The sequence below is a fragment of the Triplophysa dalaica genome, chromosome 24, assembly GCF_015846415.1.
Source record: "Triplophysa dalaica isolate WHDGS20190420 chromosome 24, ASM1584641v1, whole genome shotgun sequence".
NCBI classification, from domain to species: Eukaryota; Metazoa; Chordata; class Actinopteri; order Cypriniformes; family Nemacheilidae; genus Triplophysa; species Triplophysa dalaica.
This window is the reverse complement of record NC_079565.1, coordinates 2,196,782-2,224,709: the sequence shown is the minus strand read 5'-3', so window position 1 is coordinate 2,224,709 and position 27,928 is coordinate 2,196,782. Positions and strand designations below refer to the sequence as shown.

At 37.1% G+C, this 27,928-nt stretch overlaps 1 protein-coding gene across 1 annotated transcript; it reads left to right on the top strand.

The window, feature by feature from the left end:
• Positions 1-491: 491 nt before the first annotated feature.
• shisal1b (shisa like 1b) lies at positions 492-26,321 on the top strand. Its single transcript, XM_056740216.1, has 5 exons — positions 492-718; positions 15,877-16,054; positions 17,802-18,015; positions 19,942-20,271; positions 25,228-26,321. Coding segments are annotated over exons 2-5 (606 nt in total). The 5' UTR covers positions 492-718; positions 15,877-15,993; the 3' UTR covers positions 25,229-26,321.
• Positions 26,322-27,928: the final 1,607 nt, after the last annotated feature.

Here is a 27,928-nt window from a genome sequence, read left to right as displayed (position 1 = left end):
CATTAAATATTATATTAATTTTAATCCACAACACAATTTAGAATAAGTAAGACATTGCAGAACATTACAAAAATCCCAACTAAAACGTCTAACAAGGGTAAATTGTGTGCAGTGAGTCTACTTTATATATCATCTCACATTGCAGGAATATTGTAATGGATATGTGTGATATTGATTTTGGGGGCGAAATGTGATAAACTTCTGGTTTTGAAGACTTATTTTATTCCTAAAAAACTTCTTGCTGTACAATACATGCACCTGTGCAATATACACAATCATTCAAACACACAAATACATGCGAAACAGACAGAACAGACCTACAGATGGCTAAACCTCAAAACAGGCACATAATTATCCCTGAACAACCCCTCTCTCTCTCTCTCTCTCTCTCTCTCAGTTGTCTCTTCTGAGAACTGGCTTTACCTCCCCCTCCCTCTTTTTCTCACATTGTACTCTCTCTCTCCCTCTCTCTCTCATTTGGAGCTCTTGGATTCATCGGCTAGATCTTCGGTGTTGGTTCTCCTCTGATATTTGGACGACACATCAAGGGACTTAACACATCAGGATGAACTCGCTTTTAACGGCCACCCAATTTGCAGGGAAAGTGTTTCAGGACCAACCAAAGACAAACTGATACAGAAGGAGAGACAGAGAGAGTGAGACAGCGCGTAGAGAAGGGATTTCTTTCTGAGGGATTCCCCCACCCAAGGAAACGGAGGTGAGTGCCGACTGCTGTTTATGAGAAAGAGAAAAGCAAGTATTTCCCTCGTGCGGGAGAGAGCGGATCGCTGGTTTAAAGGCATGAAAGAGATACTTTGGATTGTTTGATGGGAGGTATGTGGGGGCATTTCCATAAACTTCAAATGAGAGACCTGAGGGGCCGCGTGTACGGTCTCATTTCATCTGACAGACCGACACTCTTTCAACAGATATTAATTCATAAAGACTTTTTTGAACATGAAACTGTGGTAAAATCATGTTTTCTTTGAAATTGAACTATAAAAATACTGTGGCAGTAATATTTATTTAATCCTTTTTCTACATCTACAATCGTCATATTGTGTATTTATTTGGAAACTACCATGAGACGACGATTTTTGTTAAATACTACAAATACCAGAATATAAACTATAGAAACACCATGTTTCCAGACACTTCTACGTTCGTACTACCATGTTTTTTAAAAACCTTACAGTATAATTAAATGCAATGGAATTTCACATTATCCTAATATTTATTAAAACGTGATATAATCATCACTATAACTATTACAGTACTTTTGTGTAAGAATAGGTGCTGCAGAATTACGAAGGAAATTGAGCTACGCTGGTAACTTAGAAACAAGCATGTTGGAGTGTTCTGTGACGCGCTAACACACACGCACAAAAACACGCACTTGTGCACATGGGGGATGGGGGCGCGGCGGTTGTCTTCCAAGGAAACGAAAAGAAAATATATGCGTGTTCAGTGTGTGTGAGCTGTAATAATAGGGTTGACACTGAGTTTCTGTGTGTGCGTGCGTGTGCACTTGCATGTTCAAATGTGCATGAAAAAACAAAAGGAACACATTGTATTAGTGTTCCTGAGCAGAACAGAGCGATCAGTCCGTGAGCACTTGTGTTTATTACTCAGAGCCTCGGGTTTGCTTTTTATGAACCGCTTCATTTCAATTTAAAAACAACTTTTTAAATTATTAATAGCACATTAAAGTGTTTACAATTAAAACAGGACAACAAATGAGGTTACACTTCAGGCTCAATCAAGGTACAATGAATTTTGTAAATAAATCAATAACACACGTGCAGGTGTGTGTTACGGCTGTATATCAGCATGGATGTGTATCAGGTGTGAGGTCACCGGTGATCACAGGTAAACAGCATGAGTGGGTGCAACGGAGTGCGTGCGGTGACCTGCTGTGACATCACAGTAGGAAATCAATAACTCTTACATATTATTTCAACCCTAAACAAGGCAGAGTAATAAAACACTCTCCACGTGTGTGTGTGTGTGTGTGTGTGTGTGTGTGTGTGTGCGCGTGTGTAAATGTCAATCTGAAATCAGTGCCGTATTCAAAGACGAACGTTGTGATCTAATTAGTGTTGAAGTTTTCATCAACTTCTCAGCATGAGCCTGTATGGTGATGGACGGGGATTTATTTTCTTTTAATTAATCGCCAAACAACACAGTGGGCATCTTGAAACACACACACACACACACACACACACACACAGACTGTTAAATAGAGAACACATTTCCATTATAAATTCACAGGTGGACGTTAACACAGGATGTAATTTCCCAACTCCAAGTGTGACTATACAGATGTAGAAGAAATATTTACGCGGAATATAAGAAAACAATTTCCTGAAATTGATTGTTAGAAGGAATCAGGTATATCAAAACCTGTATCATAACGAAATATAATTCAAACGTTTTAATTTTGGGTCTATATATACGTATATATATGCATAATATATAAACAACAGCAGAAAAACTAAGAGACCAAAATTTTTATTGAATCAGCATTTCAAGACTTATTGTGACCATTCCAGTCCATTGTTTGTTGAATTTCAAGAAAACCAAACCTAAGGAGTGAGAAAGTCATCCAACAGCAATGTGAAAGACTGAAAGTATGACAAGACACGTGTAAAGATACAGATTATTACATAAAAATCATTTTAAACTTTTCCTAATGTAGAAAATATTACTGTTTATAGGTGAATATAAATTTGTTTTCTTTGCAGTATTTGAGGTCTGAAACAATACACAGCATTGTTCTGTTGATTTCACCTTTTTCTCTAGTTTTCATTATCTTGCAAATATGTGAGAAACAGAAAAAAATATATATTTGCAATTTGGTATAAATATTGTTAGTAGTTCAACGAAAAAAAAAACGATATACTCTTCAAAGAAACGTTGTGTGTTAGGGCCGCTTACATTTTTTCCAAGGCTGTATATTATTGAAGCATAACACAAGCTAATGAAAAATGCATGTCCCTGCCTTTTGCCCTTCAGAATTTACGTGCCAGTGTGTCCCGGGAGAAGGAGAACGGTATATCTTCTGCGCTCTGTTCCTGTGCGTTTACCAGATGTTTTAATCATCTGAAGTGACTGATAGAACATTAAGTGCATGGACAATCCCATTGGAGATGTCCCGGGGTTAAGAGCTTTCTGCAGGTCTCCGAGGCGATACAGCTGGGTGATTCTTGTGACTCGCCACTCAGTCCATAGTCACATGACTTTGGAGATAAACAACACCAGCCATGCCCCCAAGGCTCAGATCTTATCTTACTTTAAGTGACAAGAGTGATAGGGACAAAAACATTAGGAAACACATGTTTTGACAGGCTAACATTAGATGACCCAAAATAGTGACTATAGGGAGATGTCTGCACTTTGGGATAACAAACAGTCGTCTGGGCTCTAGCATCAGAACACATATGACTTTCCGAAGAATAAAAAAGTAGAGCTCATCTTCAAATAAAGGAACCCTTATAGCACAGCATTTCGAGGGTCAACCATCAGCTCAGCTCCAAAATAAACAGACAAACATCACAAACACACATCATCACTGCCAAACATAAACATCAAAATCTTAATCAAGGACCTAATTGAAAGTTCTGGTTCATTTCAAAACCACAGCTTTGTATTTTTATTGCCAAGGACAATAAAAAATATACTCAAACACAGCATGTATGGGAATCACAGAAGGCCAGTGGGCCAATCTGTCATGACCTACCACCCATCCGTAAGAAATACAATCAAAACACTCGTTTGCCATAATTCAATCCAACTGAACGATCCCATTTCCACAGTTGTGTAAATAGAGCTTCTGTTCCTTCAGAAAATCATTCAAATATTTTGCGGCTCTGGCTGGGAAAGAATGATCTGCACTATTGGTTAAAGGGCTGAGCAGAACAGTTTTCATTTTTTCACATTTTGAGTATGACTTGACATTGGTTTCGACCTACAGCACTTTGCTTTATTCTAATTTATAGAAGAAGCCACCCTGACTATGCATTACAAAACCATTAGAAGCCATTTAGATCATCATGATCGCACCTATCAGATACGCAGGCCTTCACAATACATTACAGCAGCCCACATCCCTCACAGAAATGCTTTTAAGATTAGATAGCTTGGCTCCTGCAGTTTGTCACATTATCTTCATTCCTTGCAAAAGAATTACAGCTAACATAGCGCAAACGGGAAATTGATTTGTATCAGCAATGTAACTTTCTCTTGTGAATATTTCTTCCCATAACTTTGAAATACAAACGGCTAGTTTTAGGGGAATAGTTCATAAATTAAAATGAAAGGCTACGTCTAACCATGAATTCTTTCTAGTTTGGAACACAGAAAAAGAATTAGAAGCCAATGTAGACACTATTCAGTGAACCATCCTTTTAATGGTTCGTGTATGACGTTGATATCTATTAAAGGTCTACATAACTTCCCTGCAGTCCACGCCCGGCATCAGTCAACCACTTATCTGCCCCCTTCCTACTAAAAGCATTGTTGATGCATTATCGGAAACGTTTCAGCAATACCAGTCCATCCATTTGCAAGACCCGTAATTGCGATTTTGTGGCTAACTGTTTCCTGTCTAATGAACGGGGACGGCAACCTCAGGGCAGTTTATCAGAATGACGATCGGAAACGTGTTATTATCCTAGATATGGGTTCAGTAGAGACATCAGAGGTTCAGTTAAGAAGCTGTCAGGCCTATTGTGATTTACAGAGTATTTTCGTTCAAATTTCGTTTAATTTAATCTTAACATACAACTTAAAGAAACAACTTTTAAAAAATGACTTTTAGGGCTGTCAAATGATTAATCGCGATTAATCGCATCCAGAATACAAGTTCATGTTTACGTTATAAATGTCTGTGAACTGTGCATTTTAATTTTGTATTTATAAAAAACGTACACATTCATTCATAAATATTCATATACTGTTTATACTTTATCATGCGTACGCACGCTTATCCCAAGTAACGTCCGCGTGCCAGATAGATACTATACTATCAGCATTGACCTAAAATTTTAACCACACATAACTTTTCAAATAATTAATTAGCTAATTTATCGTAAACCATCGGGATATGCATATAGCGATATGCACATGTGCGATATCCCGATATATTACACAGCCCTAATAGATATATATATATATATAAATTTATGCATTTGTATGTTTTTATAAAAAAGAAAAATATATAAAATATAAAAATCAATGAACATTTATGTATATAATTTACATTATCAATATAAATATACATGTACTGTACATTTTTTCAAAAAATGTAAACATGTATGTGTATGTGTTTATAAATACAAAATTATAATGCACAGAACACAGACATACAAAAAATTTATTCTGGATGCGATTGATCCCGATTAATCATTTCACAGCCCTACTTTACAATAATACTGCCCAAATTTACCATCATGTTGTTTGTATAAAGGTTCTTTATACATAACAACTGTACTTTTTCTAACATGTCTCAGAGGAAGCCGTACCAGAATATCACAATGTCTTGGGATGGTCTCTGGATGTGGGCCACTAAACATCCTCCCAAAAGAGCATAGCAACAACTCAGCAAATCCTTATCAAACAAATTCAGCATCAATACACTAGTAACCAACTCTTCAGCTCTTGTTTTTGTCGGGTTTATATCTCGGTGTAAACAAGCGTTCATTACGTAACTGAAAGACGATTTGCAACTATTGTGGTAACTGACAGTAGGCCACAGATGCTGTTGGGAGCTTAAATTGTATAACACTGATTATTTCTTTTAACAGGCAGACTGAGATCAGTTTATTAAACTGGCAATAGCGGCGTCATCGCCCATCGTTTTAGACTCATTAGCACTGTTATTTTTATAGCCTTATGCTTTATTTCACTCATGTTAATGCATACACACAACACACAGCTGCCAACTAAACCACTGTACGAGTCTGTATCACAGTGTGTCACAAGTTTATTCACGGTTTAGAAACCAAGACGCACTGGCAGACGATAAATGAATTGCTTAACCAAAAAATAAGTTTGGTGATCATTTTACTCATCCTCATGGTTTTCCAAACTATATTCCCGGAAAACAAAAGGAGAATGTGAGCTTAAAATACAACATACTAAACTTCTCTATATCGCCACCTCTCTTTGAAACATATAATTGCAGGTTTTTAAGTGAAATGAGGTCCCGCCAAAATTCAGCAAGAACTTAATGTTGCATAAAGTTAAATCAAACTCGCTTTATGAGTCACTTTAACTTAAATGATATTATACTGATTTATAAAATGAAATTGAAATGGGTTACACTAGATTTTTTTAAAGTAAGGCTATATTATAAGAAATGCAAATAGATTTTGTCAGTAAACATAATAAGTCTAAGTGACTTGTAAAGCCAATATGATTTTAACTTAATTTAAATCCGCTTTTGAAGGTTTTTTAACTTAAAACAGGTGAAATTTATATAAAGATAAGAAGACAATTTACGACACCTTTTAGTTACCTGCTTATTCGGTCACGTATGATTTCAATATATAGACAAAAAACAAACTGCAGTATTTTGTGTTCCACAGAAGCGTAATCTAAAATGACACGCTGTAAGTATATAAAGAAAATTTGTGTTCGTTAAACTGTCCTTTGAGGATACTTCGAGGTGATTAAAATTTTCACAAAGCACAAGAGTGTGACGGTACCCTCACTAAATGAATAACATCCACAGGAGGACACCAGCCTATGTAAATAACAACGAAAAAACGACTCTTCACTAAAAGCAAACAAGCCACAGACACCGTATGTGGTGCGGTTGTTGAGAATCTAATGTACCTTCGATAAAACACATGCAAATTCAATTTAAAACCACTTGGAGTCACATGCTGTTCATGCAATCTAATCTATGGCCATTATGCATGCGTGCTTAATTGACTTCACATTCTGTTTCGAACACTCACGACAAAGACCTGCTTTGTTTTCTCTCTGATGGGTTAATATCCCAAGTCATTACTGAATTAAACAGAGCATCGCTGTGGGGGGGTCTGGGGTAATGAGGGTTATCCAGACTATCACAAGGCTTGTTAACGCAGGCTAAATAATCTGCTTTTAATGCGCAGCCTGTAATAACTGTGAATCACGTATAAACAGAACAGAACATCCCCTTGTACGTCTCTCAGAATTAATTTTAAATATTTCAAATTGCACTGTTTATGAGTCACCGCTGCTTGTTTACTTATTACCACTGCTTTGCTTTTATAACATTAAAATAAATTGTCAACCCTGTTGCATGTCAATGCAGTCTGGAGATACTTAGGCTAAACAAACAGAAACAGACGAAAACCAGAGGCGGGAGCACAACAACACAGCAGAGATAAGAGATGGTCTATCAAATCTGTGATCCCATGAGTCTCTGCTGTCTCGATCTGTTTGTGCGTGATGACTGTAAGACTCTGAACATACCGCTGGGCGCCAAAGCATAACCACTATCACCGGATTCTGTTAAACCTTTAAATGCCTTTAGTTTCTGAGTGAAGAAACACGCTGAGTCTCTCTCAAAGTATGCAAGCAAATTTACAATGAAGGTCAACAAGATTAGAAGATTAGAAAACAAGAGGTGGAAACAACCAATCATACTGTTTCCAAAGATCTCTGGAATTCTCTCCAAAGAACCAAATATATTATGAAGAACCAAATTTATAACCAAATACATTTGTAATATTTATATTATTTATATATATTCTATAATAATATAGGTCTAATACAATGAAAAATATGACTTGTAGAATTTATTTAATAAAATCCTCGTAACAATTTGAACAAAAATGTTTAAGTCAAAATTGCTGTTGTAATTCAAGTACAACATACTAACCAGAATAAAGTAAATTCTACTTATTAAATACATTTAGTTTCTGTTAAAATATCAAGTAAATGTTACTTAAAGTGAAATCATGTGTCTAACTCAAACTTCATCACTTACTTCCACATTGAAATATTTTTTTTTACAACAAAGTGGGTCAAGTGAGAAGAGACTGGAGGACTCTGTACTTGCATTAGTAGTTACTGGTTGATAACAACACACTTCATGTTTAATATCGTGCCTCCGTCAGCCTAGGCACAAGCAACGTACTTCTGAACAATGGTAACAACTTAAAAACACGAACAAGTCTTTCTTTTTACTGGAAAACACTTCAAATGATAGTTAATCTTGAAAATGAATTTCCCAAAGCAGTCAGATACAATGCATGCTGGGAACTACAGATCAACTACCAAAATAGTTATATCTACAAAACTAATATATGTATATTATATATAATGTAGTCTCAACAAAAAATAACTAAGTAAACTTAATTTGACCAATTTTGAAGGGTTTAACGTGATAAAATTGAGTTTGTTAAAATTTGTTAAATTAAAATCTTAACAACCAAAATAAGTAGATTCTATTCTATTGTTATTTAAACTTTTTTGTTAAAAAACAGTAACACAATAATATTAAATATATTATAATCATTGATTTTAATTTAATCAACAAAGGCACAGAATATTTTTTACAGTGTACATTACTATTATTTAATTAGTTCAAAATTAGGTCAACAGAGCAAATAAATGTAGCTCAGTTCAAGGAAAAGTTCACCCCAAAAGAAAATTCTTTCACCATCCCGCCATTCCAGATGAGCAATCTCTTGACTTTCTTTCCTAATACAGGTAAACTTTTCAAGGAAAACATTTAGACATTTATAAACATGAGTAATCTGGATGGATCTTGTATGATGGATGGATGTGCCTGTACGTTGGGACCTACAAATTGCCATAAAGTGACAGATATTTGAAGAGTTTGGTTCCAAAATGAGATAAATCCGTTTAAAATCATGTTTTTTATTGCATTAACATTTAATTGTGTTTTATAGTTAGCTGTATTATTTTGTCACTATGGCTTAAATTAAAACAAACTAACCGCAGTTTGATTGATATTATTTAGACCAGCAGTAAAAAAACATGATTTTTTGGGAGTCTAACTATTCAAACTATTCATTTGTACATTAAAAAAAAGCAAAAGTAAGGTCTTAAGTGTAGGATGGTATTGTGGAGTAAATTATTACAGAATTTTTTATTTGGGTGGAATATTCTTTTCAGACTGCATAACGACAACAAATAAACGTGACATGTTCCTTACGCATTTTGTTTTACACGCACTGATGTGCATTGTCACATGACCTCATCACATTGCTTGTTTACTTAATAGTGAACAATCTTAATCAGGGATAAGGAATTGTTCCCATTTTTCATTTTATGTCAAAAGGCCTTGCCAATGCATACACAAAAACAAGCACAGTGTACATACGACAGAAACAGTATGAATTGTATGCCATCACAAACAATGCCAAACCAGATTTGAAATTGGTTGTGGTACTTGCATAGGAAAGACTCCAGATCAGCGTTTTTTAATCTGAAATACACTGTGTATTGTATGGATGCTCAGGGTCTGGCTGGGGAACGCTGAATCCTCTTAGAGAAGCAGATAATGGTTTTTATTCTCAGACTCTCCCACAGAGAAGCTCTGGCAGGCTGAATCTGTGTGGAAGCCCTTTGCGACACTGCCACGGTATTATTGTGTGGAATACTGTTCCATTTTGGATTCCAGTCATATAAAAAACTTTACCTATTAAACACAGATGGCTCTTATTAGAAACCTCTCCATTCCGCGGCAGTTTTTGTGACGTCACATAATGACATGAAATAAGAATTCTGGGTTTACTTCTGAAGCCTTGCAGGTTGAATCCTGAAGTAAAGCAGAAACAGCAGCATTAGTTTAATGAAGATGAATATGAAACTTTATAATCAACTTTTTCGGTTGCTACTGAAAACTCTCAGTTTCTCAGATGGGGAATACATGTTGCAAAACTATTCCTACAGCTTTCAATATTCATCTGAACCGTGGATGAACCAGACACACACACGCTTGATTGCCCCTGTTAAGTTTTATTCCTTCTTATCACTCAAAATTCAGTGATTTAGTTTGAATTTGTAAACACATCCTTTTCCTGAATCGTTCCTTAAGAAAATGAACCATGCTTTAATGTAATTTTTTGTCAGATTGATTATAGTTTGTAAAATTCATTTGTAAAATGTATAGTTTTAGTTCAATTCACTTAACATCTATTTGTATAGCGCATTTAATCATGTGCATCGTTAAAAAGCAGCTTTGCAGAAAAAGTATGTTTATATTTCTAGACCGAATCAGGAAAGTATTTTACAAGAGGTGAAATCTGAAATACACTTGTAAAACAGTATTAAATTATTTGCATTTATCATATATATATATATATATATATATATATATAATTCTGACTTATATATACTGTATATATATATATATTATATAGTTATAGTTATATATATACATATTTATATTTTTTTATTATTGTGTGTTTTAAAGCAATTTTACTACAAATATCATAGTTAAACTATTGTTACATTATGGTGCATGGTAATTTCTCTATATATTCTGGAGAGAAATATAACCTGGACATGTTATTGACCTTTGGTAAGCAGAGGTTGAGGTTTCAAACCCAACAACAACCCTGCTCCATGAACACCTTATACACACATCTGTCAAATGTCTGTGTGATTCACATGTGTGTCATACGTTATTCATGATTGAAGAGCTTAAATAAAACATCTAACTGGTTAGATTCTCTTTAAACTTTCACTAGCCCGTAACAGCAGCTGACCTGAATCCAAAACCGAATCACAGAACAGTTTAAGGGAATGGCCTTGAAATAAGACTTACTTTAGGGATCTTCACTGCACATTATCCTCTTTAGATAAAAGTATAAAGTCATTATACTATTGCTGGTGTCAAAATACAAGCTAGATAAACTACACACACTTTATCACGCCACACATGCTTTGTCTAAGAAGGGTGGGTCTGACATTGGGACACTTTTAAAGCACGTTTGCCCTCAGGAAACATTTTCAGACTTGTTGAATTGTTGCATGGGTGTTCTTTGTACCTTTTATTGTAAGTGTTTATACAGTGTTTATCTAGCTAATACAGTGTTTATGTAGCTTGACAGGCCTCATTCATGGAGGCCTAACGTTTAACTTATGCTACTAAAAGAACTACGCGGTTCTTTCGTTTGAATGAACGTCGTAAATATTTAAATAATTCGATCAGCCTGACGGCTCATTAATCAGAATACAATCGACTGTCCGACCGACCTGTGCAGGCTGGAAATTAAACCTGCAACCACAGATACTACAGAAAGACCCGATAAGCAGACGGACCACTGTAACGTTGCTTTGATAAGTTCAGTAATGAGCAGGTCCTGCCTGACACCGCTGATAAAGACAGAAAACAATGCAATGTCACTGAATACTCTCATTAAACACATCTGAAATAGAATTTCTCACCTCCAGACTTATTTAAGCACAGGAATAAATCAGAAGATGCGTTCGACCTGTAGGCTTATATCACACGGAAATGTCAGACGGCTCCGGGCCAACAAACGTCATTACAAAATAGAGCTACACGATACATCCTGGGTCCAAAATTAGCATTTGCAAACTGCCGAGTGTGAGAAGAGTAGTATTGAATAAAACAGCAAGTTTAACAGTAACTGCATCATGATGAGTGGTTCAAATCGTAATGTTGAACAAAGTTTTGCATTTTAATTCAATAAAAATATTAAGTGATGTAAAGTGTTTAATAATCTTTCTTAAGAATTGTCAGAGTGCATTAATTGACAAGAGGGGAGGCCAGATTCAAAAACAAAAGTGCCAGGAATTCACATATAAAAAATATGTAATATAATACAGAGAGACAGAGAGAGAGTCAGAGACAGAGAGAGGTAGGGAGAGACAGAGATAGGTAGAGAGAGAGAGAGAATGATTATATATATATTGAGATATGTATATTTATACATTACTATGCTATAGACCACTTTGAAAGATGTAAACACTGGTCCAGAAGCACTTTTGGTTTCTTTTATTTTAGATATTTAGATGTTCCTTTATACTAACATATATAATTAAAATGTAAAGATATTTGTTTGGCTTTTTGATTTGCATATAAACGTTTTATGTAGTGTTTAAAAACTGAAAGCTCTTCTGGACCAGCGTTGGATCAGCAAGAACTGCTTGAGTTTCCCGAATTGGTCTATGTAATATTATTACTGTTTGGTCATGCCCATCAGTAAACTGTTGTACGGTTAAAAAACGTTATTTCATCTTCAACTTAATGGAAATAATCTTCCCATTTTACATGTACCCATGATTAGCTTTTGGTTCCGTCTGTGCTTGAAAATGAGAAAACCAGCACTGTGCCCATGGACTGTATACTAAAAGAGACAATTTATGATAATTCAGACACCGGATGCTAATTGGAACCTCAGAACGGGTGCTGACAAACCGAGGGCACGTCTACAAAAGCGGCCTGTGACACCAACTTGAGAAGCTGTGATTAACCACATCATGGGATGTCAGTCTTTACATATTACCAATAAAGAATAAACATGAGTCTTGCACCAGTAGGAGGGTGTCTCGCTGACTTCTGCAGGTTTATTCTGGAGTTTTGTACAGCGTGATATTCGTCAACAGCATAAGAGTGGTCGTGTTGTGCGAAGCAAAGCAGAAACACCGCTCGTGCGTCTTACATTAAAGTCAATCAACAAAAGGGCTTCAAAAATGGCTTAGGATAGTAATTATATATTAAGAACCGGTGCTGAATCACATGAAATTATGATCAAACGGCACAAAGCAGCTGGAATACTGGAGGAAGGGGGCGGAACCAACTGATTTTAGAACCGGAAAAGAGAAAAACGAAAGTGGGGGTCTGCGCACTTGTTCACTAAAACACTGAACACCGTTTATACCGACGTGTCAGAGGATTGTTTTACTATGTTAAGCTTAGCTTCCACCAAAATAGTACTATAGACGTCGAAGTATATTTACAAATTAACTTGTACTTCTACAGAACCATAGTGATAAACATTCACGGTAGTGCATAGCCTGGTGGAAAATCACGATCAACACAAGAGGAACAGAAAGCTAGCTATGACTTCTGTAGAACAAGAGAATTGTGTCAAATTCTGACACTCAACACCAAGTTAAAATGTTAAAAATATGACATGATGTTCTTCACTTGTGCTGTGAGCCTCGCGGCACCAACATTCTCATAAAGAGAGTCGACACGTTCAGAACCGCAGTCTAATACTTCAGGTTAACATTTCAACTCTGCCACCGAGACAAAGACTGATAAAATAAGCATATTATTAGTCTCTGTAGTTTATTCTTTATTAACAATTCAAGAGAATGTTCTTTCAAGATTTTACCATTATTTCTGGGTAAGAGCAAATATGACTCTTAAGTAATTGTCGAACAAATCCATTTAAAACATTTTAAAGTGTTTCAGTGTTGTGTTCTCAACTGATCCTCAATAATTTTCTTACATCTCAGCTGTCTGCTTCACAAACGAATGCCCACTTTCCAAAAACCATTCCATTCTTTTATCGCTTCTTGGAAACTGGTAACCAAACAACTTTGGCCTCCATTGACTTCCATTCCATGGACACAAAACCATGAAGACATTTCACAAAATATCTTCTTTGTGTGTTCCACAAAAGAAAGTCATATTGATTTTGAATGACACGAACGTCATATTGACCCTTTAAGTTTATCAGACCCGTAATACAAATTCTCAATATAAAATATAAACTGATCACACTCCACTTTAAATGACTGAAATCAAAAACAGAAACTCATATGAGCCTGCAGCTAAAGTAAAAAAATTCTGACCGCAACAACGACACAAGCAGCTGTATAGCGTTTTAAGAATATCATCCAACAACACCTTGTCTCGCAACCCGACTTTTATAGATCCACCCTCCTCCTCTTAACAACGCCATGCACGCAGAAAGAAAGCAGAGAACATGACTCTGAACATTCACAGACAGAAATAACAAATGTGTCTGGAATTCGTCCTCTGCCTTAAACTCTTCGTCTTAATTTTCTTTTAAGAGCAACACAATCAATCTGTGAATGAGATGAAATTAGCAAACGCTTTCAATAACAAACAATCTCATTCATCACCAGCTCCAAATAACCAATCCCAGCATGCAGATTAAACACGCTGATTCCATTAAGGACTTTTGAAAATCTGCCGTGAAACAATGGCATTTGAGGCTGGAGGTTTAATTTAACACAAACACTTCCACTAACAGTCAACACACTCGTTTAAAGACAGAGACGAGCCGTGACAAACGAGTGCCTGCAGCAGTGTGCCGTAAAATTAGACACGGCCCCTTACAAACTCCTCTGGTTGACAGGCAAGAAGAAACAGTATATGAAACATCTGTGAAACTACAGTAACATTCCTTTTTCTGATAGAAGTTAATGCATGAACTATAAACTGACAATATTTTTATAGCATGTGTAAGACTTTGTTAAAGTTAGTTAATACAAATGAAGTTTTTCCAATGCCATTCTAAAGCATCAGTATTTTACAATTAAAACAACACGAAACTCATTTTGAAGTGTTTTGGGGTCTTTTCCAGTAGAATTTAATGGTTTCCACCCACCAGTTAACATCCCACCAATAGATCCCAAAACATTACCAGTAGAAACCCATTACACTTTCCATTAAAACCAATACAATTCCATTTATGATCATTTCTACCACTAGAAGAAGGTCTTTTTTAACTTAAAAAACTTCCAGATTATAAAATTCAGTAAATGTTGATATTTACGTTCCATAAAATAACAAGTATTTTAGAAGCAGTGTTTATTGATAGTATAGCTAATAGAAACTTCTTATAAACTTCTACTGGGAGGTTTTTAACCTGAACATGTTCAATCGAAGTAAAGCATGACGTCTCCACAAAGTCTGACACGCGCGCTAACCTTTGCCATGACGAAAAGATGAGGATTGGAACCAAAGCACTAGCACAAATTCTTATTACTCAACCTTTGTTGGCATTTGGTTTGACAGTTTGCGTGGAGAACACTACTTGCATCTGAGGAAGGAACAAGAACGTCCAAATGAGAGAACGTTCAAAGTGTACAAATTTTCACATCTGCTGTCGACAAAGATCAGTTAAATGTAAGTTATTAAAGTCAAATAGAGTATATGGGGTTGTTTAGAAAAACATTCAATACAAGCAATGAAGGAAAATGACAACTCAAGTTACCTGACAATAGAATGGACGAAACGAAGGCAAGCAGGGGAGAAATGACGTCACAACATGGCGGCTGAATGAACGGAAGTTTCACTTTAAACGTTTCAATTGCTTTTTTAACTACAAGAACGATTGACGTATACTAAGGGGTGGTGATTTATGATGGTTCTTGCGATAGTTTTGTTTTTAAATGCTTAGCAATATTTATATTGCGCGTATATTTTCTATCATTTTTGCGATAAATGTCATTAATTTGTCAGCCTGACAAACGTGTCATGTCCAGTTTTTTCCCATCTGGCAAGTAGCAGCGTAATAAGCAGAATAATGTACACGCAGCCGGTTGTTATTGGGAAATAAGACTCGTCAGTGTGATACAAGATCGGGTCCTTATCACACTGTCGTGGCTTATTTCTGCGATAACAACCGGCTGGCTGTACATTATCACTTATCACATGTGTGTGTATGTATATAGTGTATATGTATATATATATATATATATACATATACAAGTGTTTATGTAGTGTCAATACTGTAAACGGTACACTTGACAATAAGATCCACAAAGCAGGGTTACCATAAAACAGGGTAAAAATTGTGCAGAAAAGTTAGACAGGCATGGTTGTGTTCCTCAAACATACCTGAACCTACTGTACACGGCCAGATTCTCCATGATCATAACACCTGCCTTCTTCTATCACAGGTGCACAGGCAGACTGTCAGAGCCATGAACAGACGCTGGAGGTAGAACATGACATCTGGAACCAGCTGAAGCTGTCAGGCTTCATGTCTCCATCCTCCCCTGAGGGAGGACGAGAAGATGAGTGTCACCAACCATCACTCCTTCAACATCCTGATCGTCCTCCTCCTGTCCACTGCAGGTAATAAGAAGCATGCACATGTTCTGATTGGACTCACAGGTGTAACGGCTTTTACTGTGCATCTGATACTGAAAGTTGTTTTTCACGCAATAAATGTTAACATTAATATTTGTCTTTTTGTATAGAGTATGGTTTTGAACGTCATACTTGTTATTTTTAAGGATCAGCAATGTAGCCGAAAAGAAGTTACGAGGGCAGATTTGAAAGTTTACAAGACCAGTTTCATTTTAATAATAATGAACCTCTGAGAAATAGAGTGCTAACAAAAGCATCATCTAACTAAAAACAATTTCCACATTTCCCAGAATTCTCCGAGCTATCCAGTCCATCACTTCCATTGTCCATATTTATGCCTCAAAGAGCATTAGATGATGTCCGACTGTGGAGTTCTTACACCTGCAGAAGAGTAAAGGTTCCATAACATTGATGGGATGGCAGGATTGAGTGAGATTGAAGGTCATGAGGCTGGATCACATCGAGAAATCTATTGAATTATTAAAGGCAGGCGTGAGTCATTCTCTCTGCTGTGGAGCTCAGACAGCACAGAAAAACAGAAGGATGTTGTCACGAGTCTTCGTGTGACGAAAACCGATGATAAATCCCAGAAACACTCTTGAGTGTCTGTTTTGTTTTACTGTAGTCACACATTTACATAACATCCATATGGAAGAATCATGCAGATAACAAAATGTTTTATTGGGGTCTGCTTTTTTGCAACGGGCGGGCCAAAGTGTATATTTAAATACACTAAATGATGACAATACTTCATATAAACTGTAAAGGCATACCGTTTCTATGGTTACCTACTCAGGTGAACACCTCGCAGACGATTTGAACTTCTTTCAACTTTAATCGGGGGTTTATAAGAAATGCTTTTTTATTGTATTATGACATCAAGGTTGCATTTCTGTGCTTTCACACAAACGCTCTTCAAACGTTATTTTTCCCCCTTTCGCATTCGTCTCATTAAACAAAATCAGACTGAGTCCGACCAAAATAGAAACTCGACGTATCTACCTGAATCGTTCATAAAGCATCACAGATTTATCATAAACACTTTCATCTGAACGGAAATGACTGTTTCTCTCTGTACATCTTCACGCCTTTTGATTGTATCTGAACTAATTGGACTGAAACTCAGAGCGATTGAAATTCAAAACAAGCGTATTTGTTGCCGACTGGAGGGTTTGATGTCTCTGAGGCGCTGATGTCATGCAGCTCTGTTTGGGTTGTTGGGGTAAACTGTGTAACCCCGTTGTCAAAATCTGACTCCTCGTGAGGTTACGACTCCCCTGTTTTTCCCTACGAAGGTTAGGATTAGGTGTGGGGGCGAGTTTTAGAGATTGGGACCAATCACAAATCAGCATCCTAAATTAATGAACCAATCAGAGGTCAGGGAGTCGAAATCTCATGGGGAGTCGTATTTCGGTACAACATGTTAGTCGTTCAGACCCGACCGTCATTCTCTGTTTTCAGTTTGGAGATGATAAACAAACCAAAATATGTCATGTTGAAAAGAAACAGACTGGTGTGTAGTACCTGGAAAATATTCAATGCCTGTTTCAGAATGCCATTCAGTTTCATTTCCACTTCTAAAGACTCTAAATTGTAAAACAGGGATCATTTATGACCAAAATTCATAAAAACATAGAGAAAAGATCTGTAAGTTAACCAAATATTACAACAAGATTTATTTTTCGAGTCTGAACTACTAACTGATGTCTAAATGTTATGTTTTGTCTCACAGCTCTCTCGGCACATTTTCGGGTGTGTGAACCTTACGCCGACCACAAGGGGCGCTACCACTTTGGATTTCACTGTCCCCGTCTCTCGGATAATAAGACGTACATGTTCTGCTGTCACCATAACAACACCGCCTTTAAATACTGCTGCAACGATACCGAGTTTCAGACAGTCATGGGTGTCAACCTGACGACATCTCCGGACGGCTACGCACACAAGTGAGTTCTCTCACCGTACACTACAATTGACTTTTGTTTATGATAGCCTCCTAAAGAATGTATCATATTGTATTAAAGCTGCAATTCACATTTTTTTTCTGTTGGCTAAAAATAAAAATGATATTTACATATAATGATTAATATGCTGACCTGTCCAACTTCGACCCATATTACGTCATGTAAACAAGTAGCCTGCAATAGTATGTTTCAAACAAAGATGGCGATAGAGAGACAAAAAGTACAGATTCCAGAAAACAATATTTTGTCATCTCATAGGAAACTGTAATGCACTATAAGCTTTCTGATTAATATACACAGTTTCAGATATTTCATCTTTTCCTGTCTGCCAAACAAGACATTTAGAAAGTACATTTGATATCCACACACCAGTTCGGACTTTCAGCTGACAGCTCTTCGGAAAACAGATATATGGCATCTGTTCTGTGGTTACTTTTCAACAGTGTTTGTCGGATATTAACTGGTTTCAGATCAGGGTAGAAGGCAGTAGGCACCCCTCACGACTTTGCTTTAAGATTGTGTCACGCCGGCTAATGATGCGGAAACATCTCAGGCTGTGGTGTGGAGCGGCGCTCTCAGGCATTTCAAGAACTTTCTGAAAGGATGGAGTCCCCGGGGAGACGTCATTTAACTCTCGTCTGTGGTCAGTAGGGTGCAGTCGGTGATATTTACTAATGGTCTGAGGTTCTTAAACCCTTTTAGAGTATCATGAGAGTCAAGGACATGGAATTGTATTTTTTAGCACAGTGGTTTACAGTCTGAAAGGAATGTCTTTCAGTTTGGTGCAGATGTGATTTATCGGGTTAATGTAAGTCGTGCGCTTTTCGATAATCCAACATGTGAAGGATCTGAGACCAATGTGTGCGATTATGAATTAGAATCGGCAAAGGTTTTATTTGAATAATTCCATTTATAATGTTTTGATCTGTGAATGAAATTTAGCGGCATCTAGTGGTGAGGTTTGCGAATTGCAACCAACGGCTCACTCCCCCTCCCTTTCGGAGCACTATGGTGGTTTTTTTCCGTCTTTGCCAAAGGAGATTACATGTTTACGAAACACGGTCCGTACAGCAGTTTGTCCGTTTAGGGCTGATGTAGAAACAACATGGCGAATTCCATGTAAGGAGACCCCTACAGTGTATGTGGATAAAAAAACTCATTCTAAGGTAATAAAATCACAATGTTTCAATATGTAAGGTCTATGTAAGGACCAAGCACACTTCCATCTTATAACCTGTAATAATAAAAAATACTTTTTATATGAACATTTCCAGATGTATAGATTAATGTGCCATTTTCAATTCAGGAAAATGGTTTTGTGGTCTTTGATTTCATAATCAGATAAAAAGCCTGACATGCATTTTACATTTGCTATTTGTATTACGTTATATGTTGCAGTATGTTAAAAATTTAACAGTGAGCTTAAAGATCATTTTTGTTTATATTCTGTTTTGGTTACCAGCATCAAAGAGTTGTGATGTTGTGACGCATTCACATTCTTGACCCTAATAGACAATACATTAACAAGAAGACCCACTAACTATGCACACGTCTTCTGGCGTTGTGCTTTATTTTAATATGAAAGTTTTGCTTTTCCTGCTGTTTTACTTGAGTCTGTCCACAAAGACTTCAAGTTTATACAGTAATGTGCATGCCAAATTTACGTTAGGAGGAACTGGACAAAGGTTTATTTACACTAAACGCACAACTCCTCATTTAACTTTATTAAACTTTATTTATAATTTAAATTTAATGGAATCTGAATTTATTGCTGTACTTTAGCTGTTTTGAACTAAACCACTATTAATGAATTTCCCTTCATAATTTTAGACTGTTTTAAACACTATATATAACTTTTTGTGTTTATGGCCACATAAAATGGTAAGTGCTTTTATCTCTTCCTCGCAGCAATTACTCCGCCTTAATCGGTGTGTGGATCTACGGATTTTTCGTCATGGTGTTACTGGCGCTCGATTTTATGTACTACTCGGCTATGAACTATGAGGTGTGCCGGGTGTATCTGGAGAAGTGCGGTCTCGGGGGCCGCTGGTTGAAACAGGCCCGCAACCAATGGCATGCCTGTGCTCAGGAGGAACGGGACGGGGGAGCGGTCCGACCCGCTGCACCGACAGAACCTCAGGAGCACCATCATCAGCTCAGCTGCGGTCACGTCAGACACAGCCTGACGGAGGGCACGCAGAGCACGACACCGATCACACGCAACACGGCGACAGCCTGGTGAGCCCGTGCAAACACATGCAAATGTCTAATGCTGTGTATGGATTGCGTAATATGCAAATTTAAGAATACAAGTGTGATAAGAATGCTGCATCCTACATTCATTTTCCACCTGAATTTATTTTGGAACTTTGTTTAAAAAATGAATGCAGTGTGTAGTACTCATTGTGTAGTGTGCGGTGCGGTTCACCAGTTTTTCATTTTAAATACAACACCGTATAAACTGTGCTCCACATCCACACACATCAGTGGAATTTATTTGGCATTGCGAAGATTCATCAACACCCACACACACATATACGGGTATAAGCTCTCGGGAGAGACGGTGCTGTTATTGCTATTATACATAATGGCCATGAGCCAAATTCAGCTAGTATAAAAAGCGTTAACATAAAGAAACATTTGTTAGTAGAAATAGGTCAGTCGAAAATTAGGAGAGCTTTATCTTTGATTCTGATATAAACAAGATTACATTATAAGCAAGTAAACAACTAATTAAATCGAACAAAAATGTCAAGGTTATTTAACTATAAGTGCACATAAAGACACAAATGTATTTATGAATTGTTAATGCATTAGGGTCAATTCACAAACATAACAAATATAGCAAATAAGTTATGTATAATAAGTGCACTAAACTTGCCGTTTAGCTTTTTGACAAAACGTTTGCATTGGATCAAAAGCGTCTGCTAAATGGGTAAATGTATCAATTTCATATAAGTCATAATAAGATATAGCCAATAAACTATTTTGACATAAAACTAATTCAGTTGGGCATTGATATTAGGCCCTGACAAAAGTTTTCCACAATCTTTGTGAAAGTGCATTACACCACAGATTTTCAAGAATTTAAAGGGGAAAAAATGTGTATTACCCCTCATGTCATTCCAAACCTGTATGGCTTACTTTCTTCTGCAGACCACAAAAGAAGATATTTTGAAGAATGTTGGTCAACATTGACCCTCATGGAATTGTATAAACACAAAACCAATGAGACATTGTTCTACAGAAGAAAGAGTCACATACATGAGGGTGAATAAATGACAGAATTTGTTTGTTTTTGGGTGAAACCTTTGATTGAACCTTGCACAGAACAGTTATCGCTCACATTCACTGGACAGGTAACATGTTTAAGGTGTTTATACAGACAGCAATTAAATCACTGGAGGTCACGCAGTCTTTAAAACCTTATCGCACCAGCGATCGCCGCATCTCAATGCTCTGTGTTTGCATAAAGTGCTCTGCTCGACTTTGTCACATCTCTCTTGTCACTTCAAATCGGCATTTTCAAAATGGCTTCAGGTTGCTTGTCATTACAGATCAATGTCAGCGTGAACACGTGTGATTCAGAGCCGATTTGTTGACATTGGAGGCCATTTGAATTGGTTTTCCTAAAGAAAGTAATACCTATACAAACACAAAAAGTGTATTTGACGTTAGATTGATATGAACCTGTGTACTGTGGTTGTGTAAAGCCAACGTCAGATTCAATCTTGTCAACGCCTGCCAATTTTTGAGTGCAGTATGCATCAGAAGCTCTGTGGGTGTGCTGCCTGAAGCTGACTACACATATGCACACACGCACGCTTTTCTCCTACAGTACCATAAGTGTCACAATAAGACGGTTGCATTGTTGTTTGAGTGAAAACCCATCTAATTAAGGATGTCGTCTGCGTTAAACCCTCTTATTAACAATCACAGGAGTCTCCGAGAGCTTCGGGGAGTGAGAGGGCAATAGAGTTCAACCTCACAGCGACGCCAGATGACAACTTCTGAATTTGATGCTGAGACTTTGCATGTGCATCCTTTATTTACAAACCAGTGATGACTTCTTTCTATCTTAATCTGAGCTTCAGCAACCAGTAACAAGTGACACGTCACAAGATATTGCATCTGCCTTTAGTTTCTATTTGTGTTGCTTTAGATAGGGTAGCCCCGCCTACTGCAAAAACTAATTGGTCTAGAAACCTTGTAACAAAAGAAAAATCATAGACGGGAGGTCTGTAATACCGGAATTATTTTTCCTAGTCGTCAATGAGATTTAATGGAGAGCTAATGGAAACGCTTGCTTAAATGTCATCTGTGTCTCCAATATTTCTCTTTGAGTAAAAGAATCAGAAATGTCTCTGTCAATTGAGTTTGAGAAGAGACCTCAACAACGTCGAACAACATTATTTGAGAAACATTTGAGACTAAGTTGATATTTAAATGAAACACAACTGAGAATCATATTTAATGCGTCTCATTTTACCTCTTCACAGTTTTCAGAAGGATTATCTGTTTGTCCAAACAATGGTTGGGGCAATTTATTTAAAGTCAATTGTTTTGCACAGAAATGACACATATCATCTTCACACGTGTCAATTTACACTTACACAGAACATATCGTTATAATCATGTGCTTATCGGGCCCAGCTTTAACTTTATTACCACTTTCACTAAGCAAAAGGGAACGTTTTGCTTTCTGTTCAGTTTCATTCTTTCTGCAGTTTAGTTCAAATCTCAGAATTCTTTGGAGCTCATCACCACTAAAAAAGCACAGCATGGTCTTAAAACGGACTGCCGACATGAATAGGTCCTCACATGAGGGTTTAAAGTCAGCTAGTGGAGATCTTTAAAGAGCATTTTCCCCAAGAGCATTGTGGGAAATGGCGAAATTGGCCCCGGCTCAGAGGGGAACATCTGTTATACAGAAAGAAAGATCGAAAAAGAAAACCCCAAACGGGGGTCCCCTGACTAAAATAGACGTAAGGGAATTCAATACGGCCTTTTCATGAAAGTGTTTATGTGGGTCAGATCATTGTGTTTTCATTCGACGGCTACTTGCAGTTTCCTTCCTGCTGGCGTGAGAAACGCTGCCAGTGTCTTTAAATGGCATCGGATTCTTCTGTGTCGTGTGACGGAGTGAAGGACAGAAGCTCGGGGAAATGATGGGGTGAGATGTCTGCAACCGTTTGACTGACGTGTGGTGCATGGGAATCATCTTTTAAAAAGCTAAACAGTTCACATGTCCTTGAGCGACTGTTTAAATGCCCACGCATGACTCCTTTATCGTTCAATTTTTTATACTTGCAAGTTTTCTGGACACTTTTAAAGACTGCAATGGAGGAAACATTGAACATGCATTTGGCAAGCAAATCTATGCAAAATATATGTTTCCGCTGCTTGCAGAGATACTTTATTTCATTACAATACAAGCAAACCCGTTAGACTGAAAATACAGAACAAAAATGTCCGGTTCAGCAAAGTTAATTCAATGTTAGCCGCCGACCTCTCAGTCTCCTGCTGCTCTGATGCTGATCTCCCAGCATGCTCTCTGCTCCGGTCTGGTCGCAGGTAAATATGCCCATTTCACACCAGAGACATGACCTGAATTCAGACGATAGACCCGGAGGTGGCGCGGGTGGAATTTTATTAGAGAAGGTCCGCCAGCCCTGCTATCGGTCTCTCATACGGCGAGAAACAAAACCCCTAACTTTCATGTTCGCACAGGTACTTGTGCTCAGAAAAGCTGTTAAACCAGAAATGTGTCCAACCTTTCAGATATACACAGGATGGAAAAATATTCTGCGGGTTTGGAGCGTTCTAGAATATATAGTTCTACAATGAATCGCTTTAAAGGCTAACCAGTGGGCCTCCGTGATCTTAAGACGTCACATTTGTGATGTAAATCAGGCTGTTTACTGACAGTCTAGTTATGGAATAATAAAGTGCGTGTGTGTGTTTGTGATAAGATGGTAAATAATGAAATGAAGTCAGCTTCCAGACAGGTGGCTTGTCTAAGCCTTGTCCAATTAATTCAGAAACACGTCCATATGGTGAGCTAATGATCTGTCAGGTGGGGTGATAGCATCCAGCGTAGACACGAGGGTTCCAAAATGCACGTCTCATTTCAACACTATAATCACACACAATTTGGTTACACTTTCCTTGAACCATATGAGTATAATGCATTATAAAGAGACATTAAAGGATAAAATCGTAGGGCTGTCAAACGATTAATCCCGATTAATCGCATTCAGAATAAAGGTATGTGTTCACAAAATATATATCTGTGTGATCTGCATAAGAATTTTGTATTTATTGACACATACACATCCATGCATATATTTAAGAAAAATCTCAAAATTATTAAACATTTATAAATAATTGTTGGTAAATATAAATAAATACATGTATATATTCGCTAAATTTGTATACATGTGTATGTGTTTGTATTTATAAAACCATATTTAATATGCACAGTACATTATGTATTATGTAAACACAAACTTTTATTCTGGATGCGATTAATCAGGATTAATCTTTTGACAGTAAAATGCATTATAATTCTTCGTAACATGTGTTGTAAGGCATTATATGTAGCAGTGTAACAATGAATTGCTAAGTGTTATAATGTATTAACTGTAATAACATTACAATGCTTTAAAACTACTTTTATTATGCATTATACATGCATGCTTCAAGGAAAGTGTAACCAAATATACAGATTGTAGCTGGTTATTTTCTATAAAGTTATTACATTATGCATTTGGTTGGTACTTTTATTCAAACTTCAATCTCTAAACTGAATCAGATGTGGCTCTGAAATTTGAGTTCTCAGTTGTTTCATTGAAGATGTTTTTCCCAAATGAGACAAACACATGAAGGGTACAAAGGTGTCTAATGAATGTAAATTGTAAAGATAAAATAATCTGGATTTGGGTCAAATTGATTTGGTTTGTTTGAGTTAATATTGAGATCTTCAATAATATCGACTTTTGATTGCAGACTTGACAAATCTGAGCTCAGTTTGAGACGTTGTTGACATCTCTTCTGAATCTCTAATGAAGAAAAAGGATAAATGTTTGAGACACAGATGAGACTTAAGCGAATGTTTCCATTTGCTCTCCACTTGTTTTAAAGAGATCATTCTCATAAATATGTTTTTAACTCTTAGCATTCTTTTTTCAACAGAGTAAGCCAATTTAAAGACCACCCGTTGGAGTCCCTTAGTGATGAAGTTCATTATGGGAAATGTAGCACATGCCCCCCTGCCACATGGACCTTAGAATGCCACAGGGACCCGTCCGCCCCAAGAATCTCGACATGGTCCAAATCTCACTGAGCACAAGCTTGACCCCCTCTACAAACCCTCAGAACCACCACAGGACCATTCATGAGCCAAAGAGAGAGGGGCAAACATTTCTGAACCGCAGCTGTGTGGAACTCCAGAGCCGACACACAAACTGGAGTCGACACAGAACTCATGCAGAACTCACACGCTCAACATCTTTTGTGAGATCTATGTAGCCGTTGCCCGGACACAAATCTCTGTAGCTGTGTGACGTCCAGTTATTTATTCCTAGACTGAAAATGAATTACTAGAGGAACTTCTACAAGCATAAAGCGATGGATGGAAATTGTCAAGCATTCTCACTGCTTATTCACCCTTGTGACGGACGTTTTGCAGTAAATTTCACAGTTAGGAATATTTAGGGTGAGTGTTTGTTTTTGACTACTGTTGTGATGACGATATTTTTCTCATTTGTGAGAATCAGTGAGGTAGCAAAACTTTTGTCAATTTGTTTTTTATTTTTATTGTGTTTCATGAAGATGAGATTTCACTGTACCGTATGAATGTGCGTGTGTGTTTTGAAGTGGTTTTGTTACACAGATCTCACTCTGATATTGATATTGATTAGTTCAGTTTGTTTACATTTTACATTTTGAGTGAACCGCTGAAATAAACACTCACGACTAACTCATGATTACAAACATGACACAACAGTCATTCATTTTTCTAACTATATATTCTTACAAAACTAGAATTTCAAGAACATTGTTTACTCCAAACGTTCTCACACGTCCTTGTTGTTCTCAGTCTGTTTTTCTCAGTAGCGCAAACTTAATCCGCCTTCTGCCATCTTTCCTCATCATCTACAACAGAGGCTGGTATTCATATCATGTGACTAATTACTCTGGAGCAACAGGAAATTACATCATGTTGATTGTGATTGGCTGATGACCTCTCACTAGCATCTTAGGCTGCATTGAAATACACCCACTTTGCACTTGACCACTTAACTACCTTCATCACGTATTTCTTGTTTTTGGCCCAAGTGGCCATGAAGATCTCAAGTGAACATGTAGTATTTCTAACCCGATGGGACACACTTAGCAAGTGCAAACATATATTTTTTTAATTAGTGTGGTGTTTTATGTAGAAAAAAGCAGGTTTACAAATACATAACTCTGGAGTTTTCACCAATAAAATGTGTAACACTTCGTTTTACTACAAAAATATATTTAACATTTAATTATATAGTCAGGTCAAGACCGATTTATTTTTATAGTGCTTATTTGTATCAAAGCAGATTTACCCAAAATAGCAAAAGCAAAAGTCGAACACATGTTCGCCAAACATAGAATAAACATATGACCGTAGACTGTTAACTGTCACCCGTTCCGTATACGGGACACCCAAGTTTGCGTCAATATTGCGCATGTAATTTCTAATCGAATCATGACAAACTATATATCATTGGAAAGGCTTATGACTCTAGAATAGAGATTTCTTTGGTGTTTTTTTAAATAATATATGTAGGGAGAGTAGTTGATTATTTTTTACAAAGAGTGTGCTTAGATTTTTATGTGTGTAATTTTTTTTAAGCAATAATCAGCTAGTTTTCTTTTTGTAGGCTCGAAAAGGGCTCCGACAGTTAAAAAGTAGTTGTATAACTTAAACACTGGAAAGCTTTCCGCAACATCTCGCGAGACCCGAGCAAAGTCTCATGATATATCCAGAACGTGATTTATGATGGGATACACTTAGCCCTGAAAACCGCTCGGAACCGGTATAAAGTGTGGGTTTAGCGTGGGTTTAGGGAAATGCACTTTGGCGTTTTTAAGACATCGGAAACACTTGCGCTCTTCCTTCCTGCCGCATGCACGCGCTCTCAAGTGGGGATATTTGGACGCAGCCTGTATCTGAAACCAGCGACATCAATATTGTGTTTACTGTTAAAAGGTGTTACCAGCAAACCATCTTCTGTAATTTAATAGCATATGATATTAAATATTAATTTTATAATTTGTTATAATACACTTTTTCCAAAGGCCATCAATCAAGATTGATGTTTTCCGCAAATTTTAGTTTTAACTTTTAATTCAGATTCAGCATCATTACTAAAAACATAACTTCAAATCAGCGCTGAACAATTCACTCAACTTTGTAATGCTCATTACTTTAACAAGACAATGTCTGTAACAGGTTCCTCAGGTTTTTCCTCGTGTTTTGAGCAACGAACAGGGATTAAAACTCGACTGACATCATATTCTGAGCAATACGTTTTGAATATGTCTGGATGAAGTCCAAAGTGATGTTTTTGGCAGCCAGCAGCCCAATTACCCTCAGCGCACAGCCGAGCTACATCATCACGTCCTGTTGCTCCACTATCTTTGGTTAAGAGTAATTGGTCGGTCTGAACGAAAGCTGATCAAATGAGACAGGAGATGAGTGCGAGTTTTATTATAGCGTTAGATGGCCTTGCTTTGTTCATGCTTATATGGAAACTTCCGGAGATGTTGGACCCCTCAAGAAATTCATCTGTCATCGAGAGAGTTTTACTCGTACTCGAGCGTTTGTTGACAAATCAAATGTGATAAATGTGAAGAT

Excerpts from the sequence above, each read along its gene's own strand:
- shisal1b (XM_056740216.1), top strand. The coding sequence starts at position 15,994 with ATGAGTGTCACCAACCATCACTCCTTCAACATCCTGATCGTCCTCCTC. Across the intron at positions 16,055-17,801 it reads CCTCCTCCTGTCCACTGCAG|CTCTCTCGGCACATTTTCGG; the intron begins GTAATAAGAAGC and ends TTTGTCTCACAG. Across the intron at positions 18,016-19,941 it reads CCGGACGGCTACGCACACAA|CAATTACTCCGCCTTAATCG; the intron begins GTGAGTTCTCTC and ends TCTTCCTCGCAG.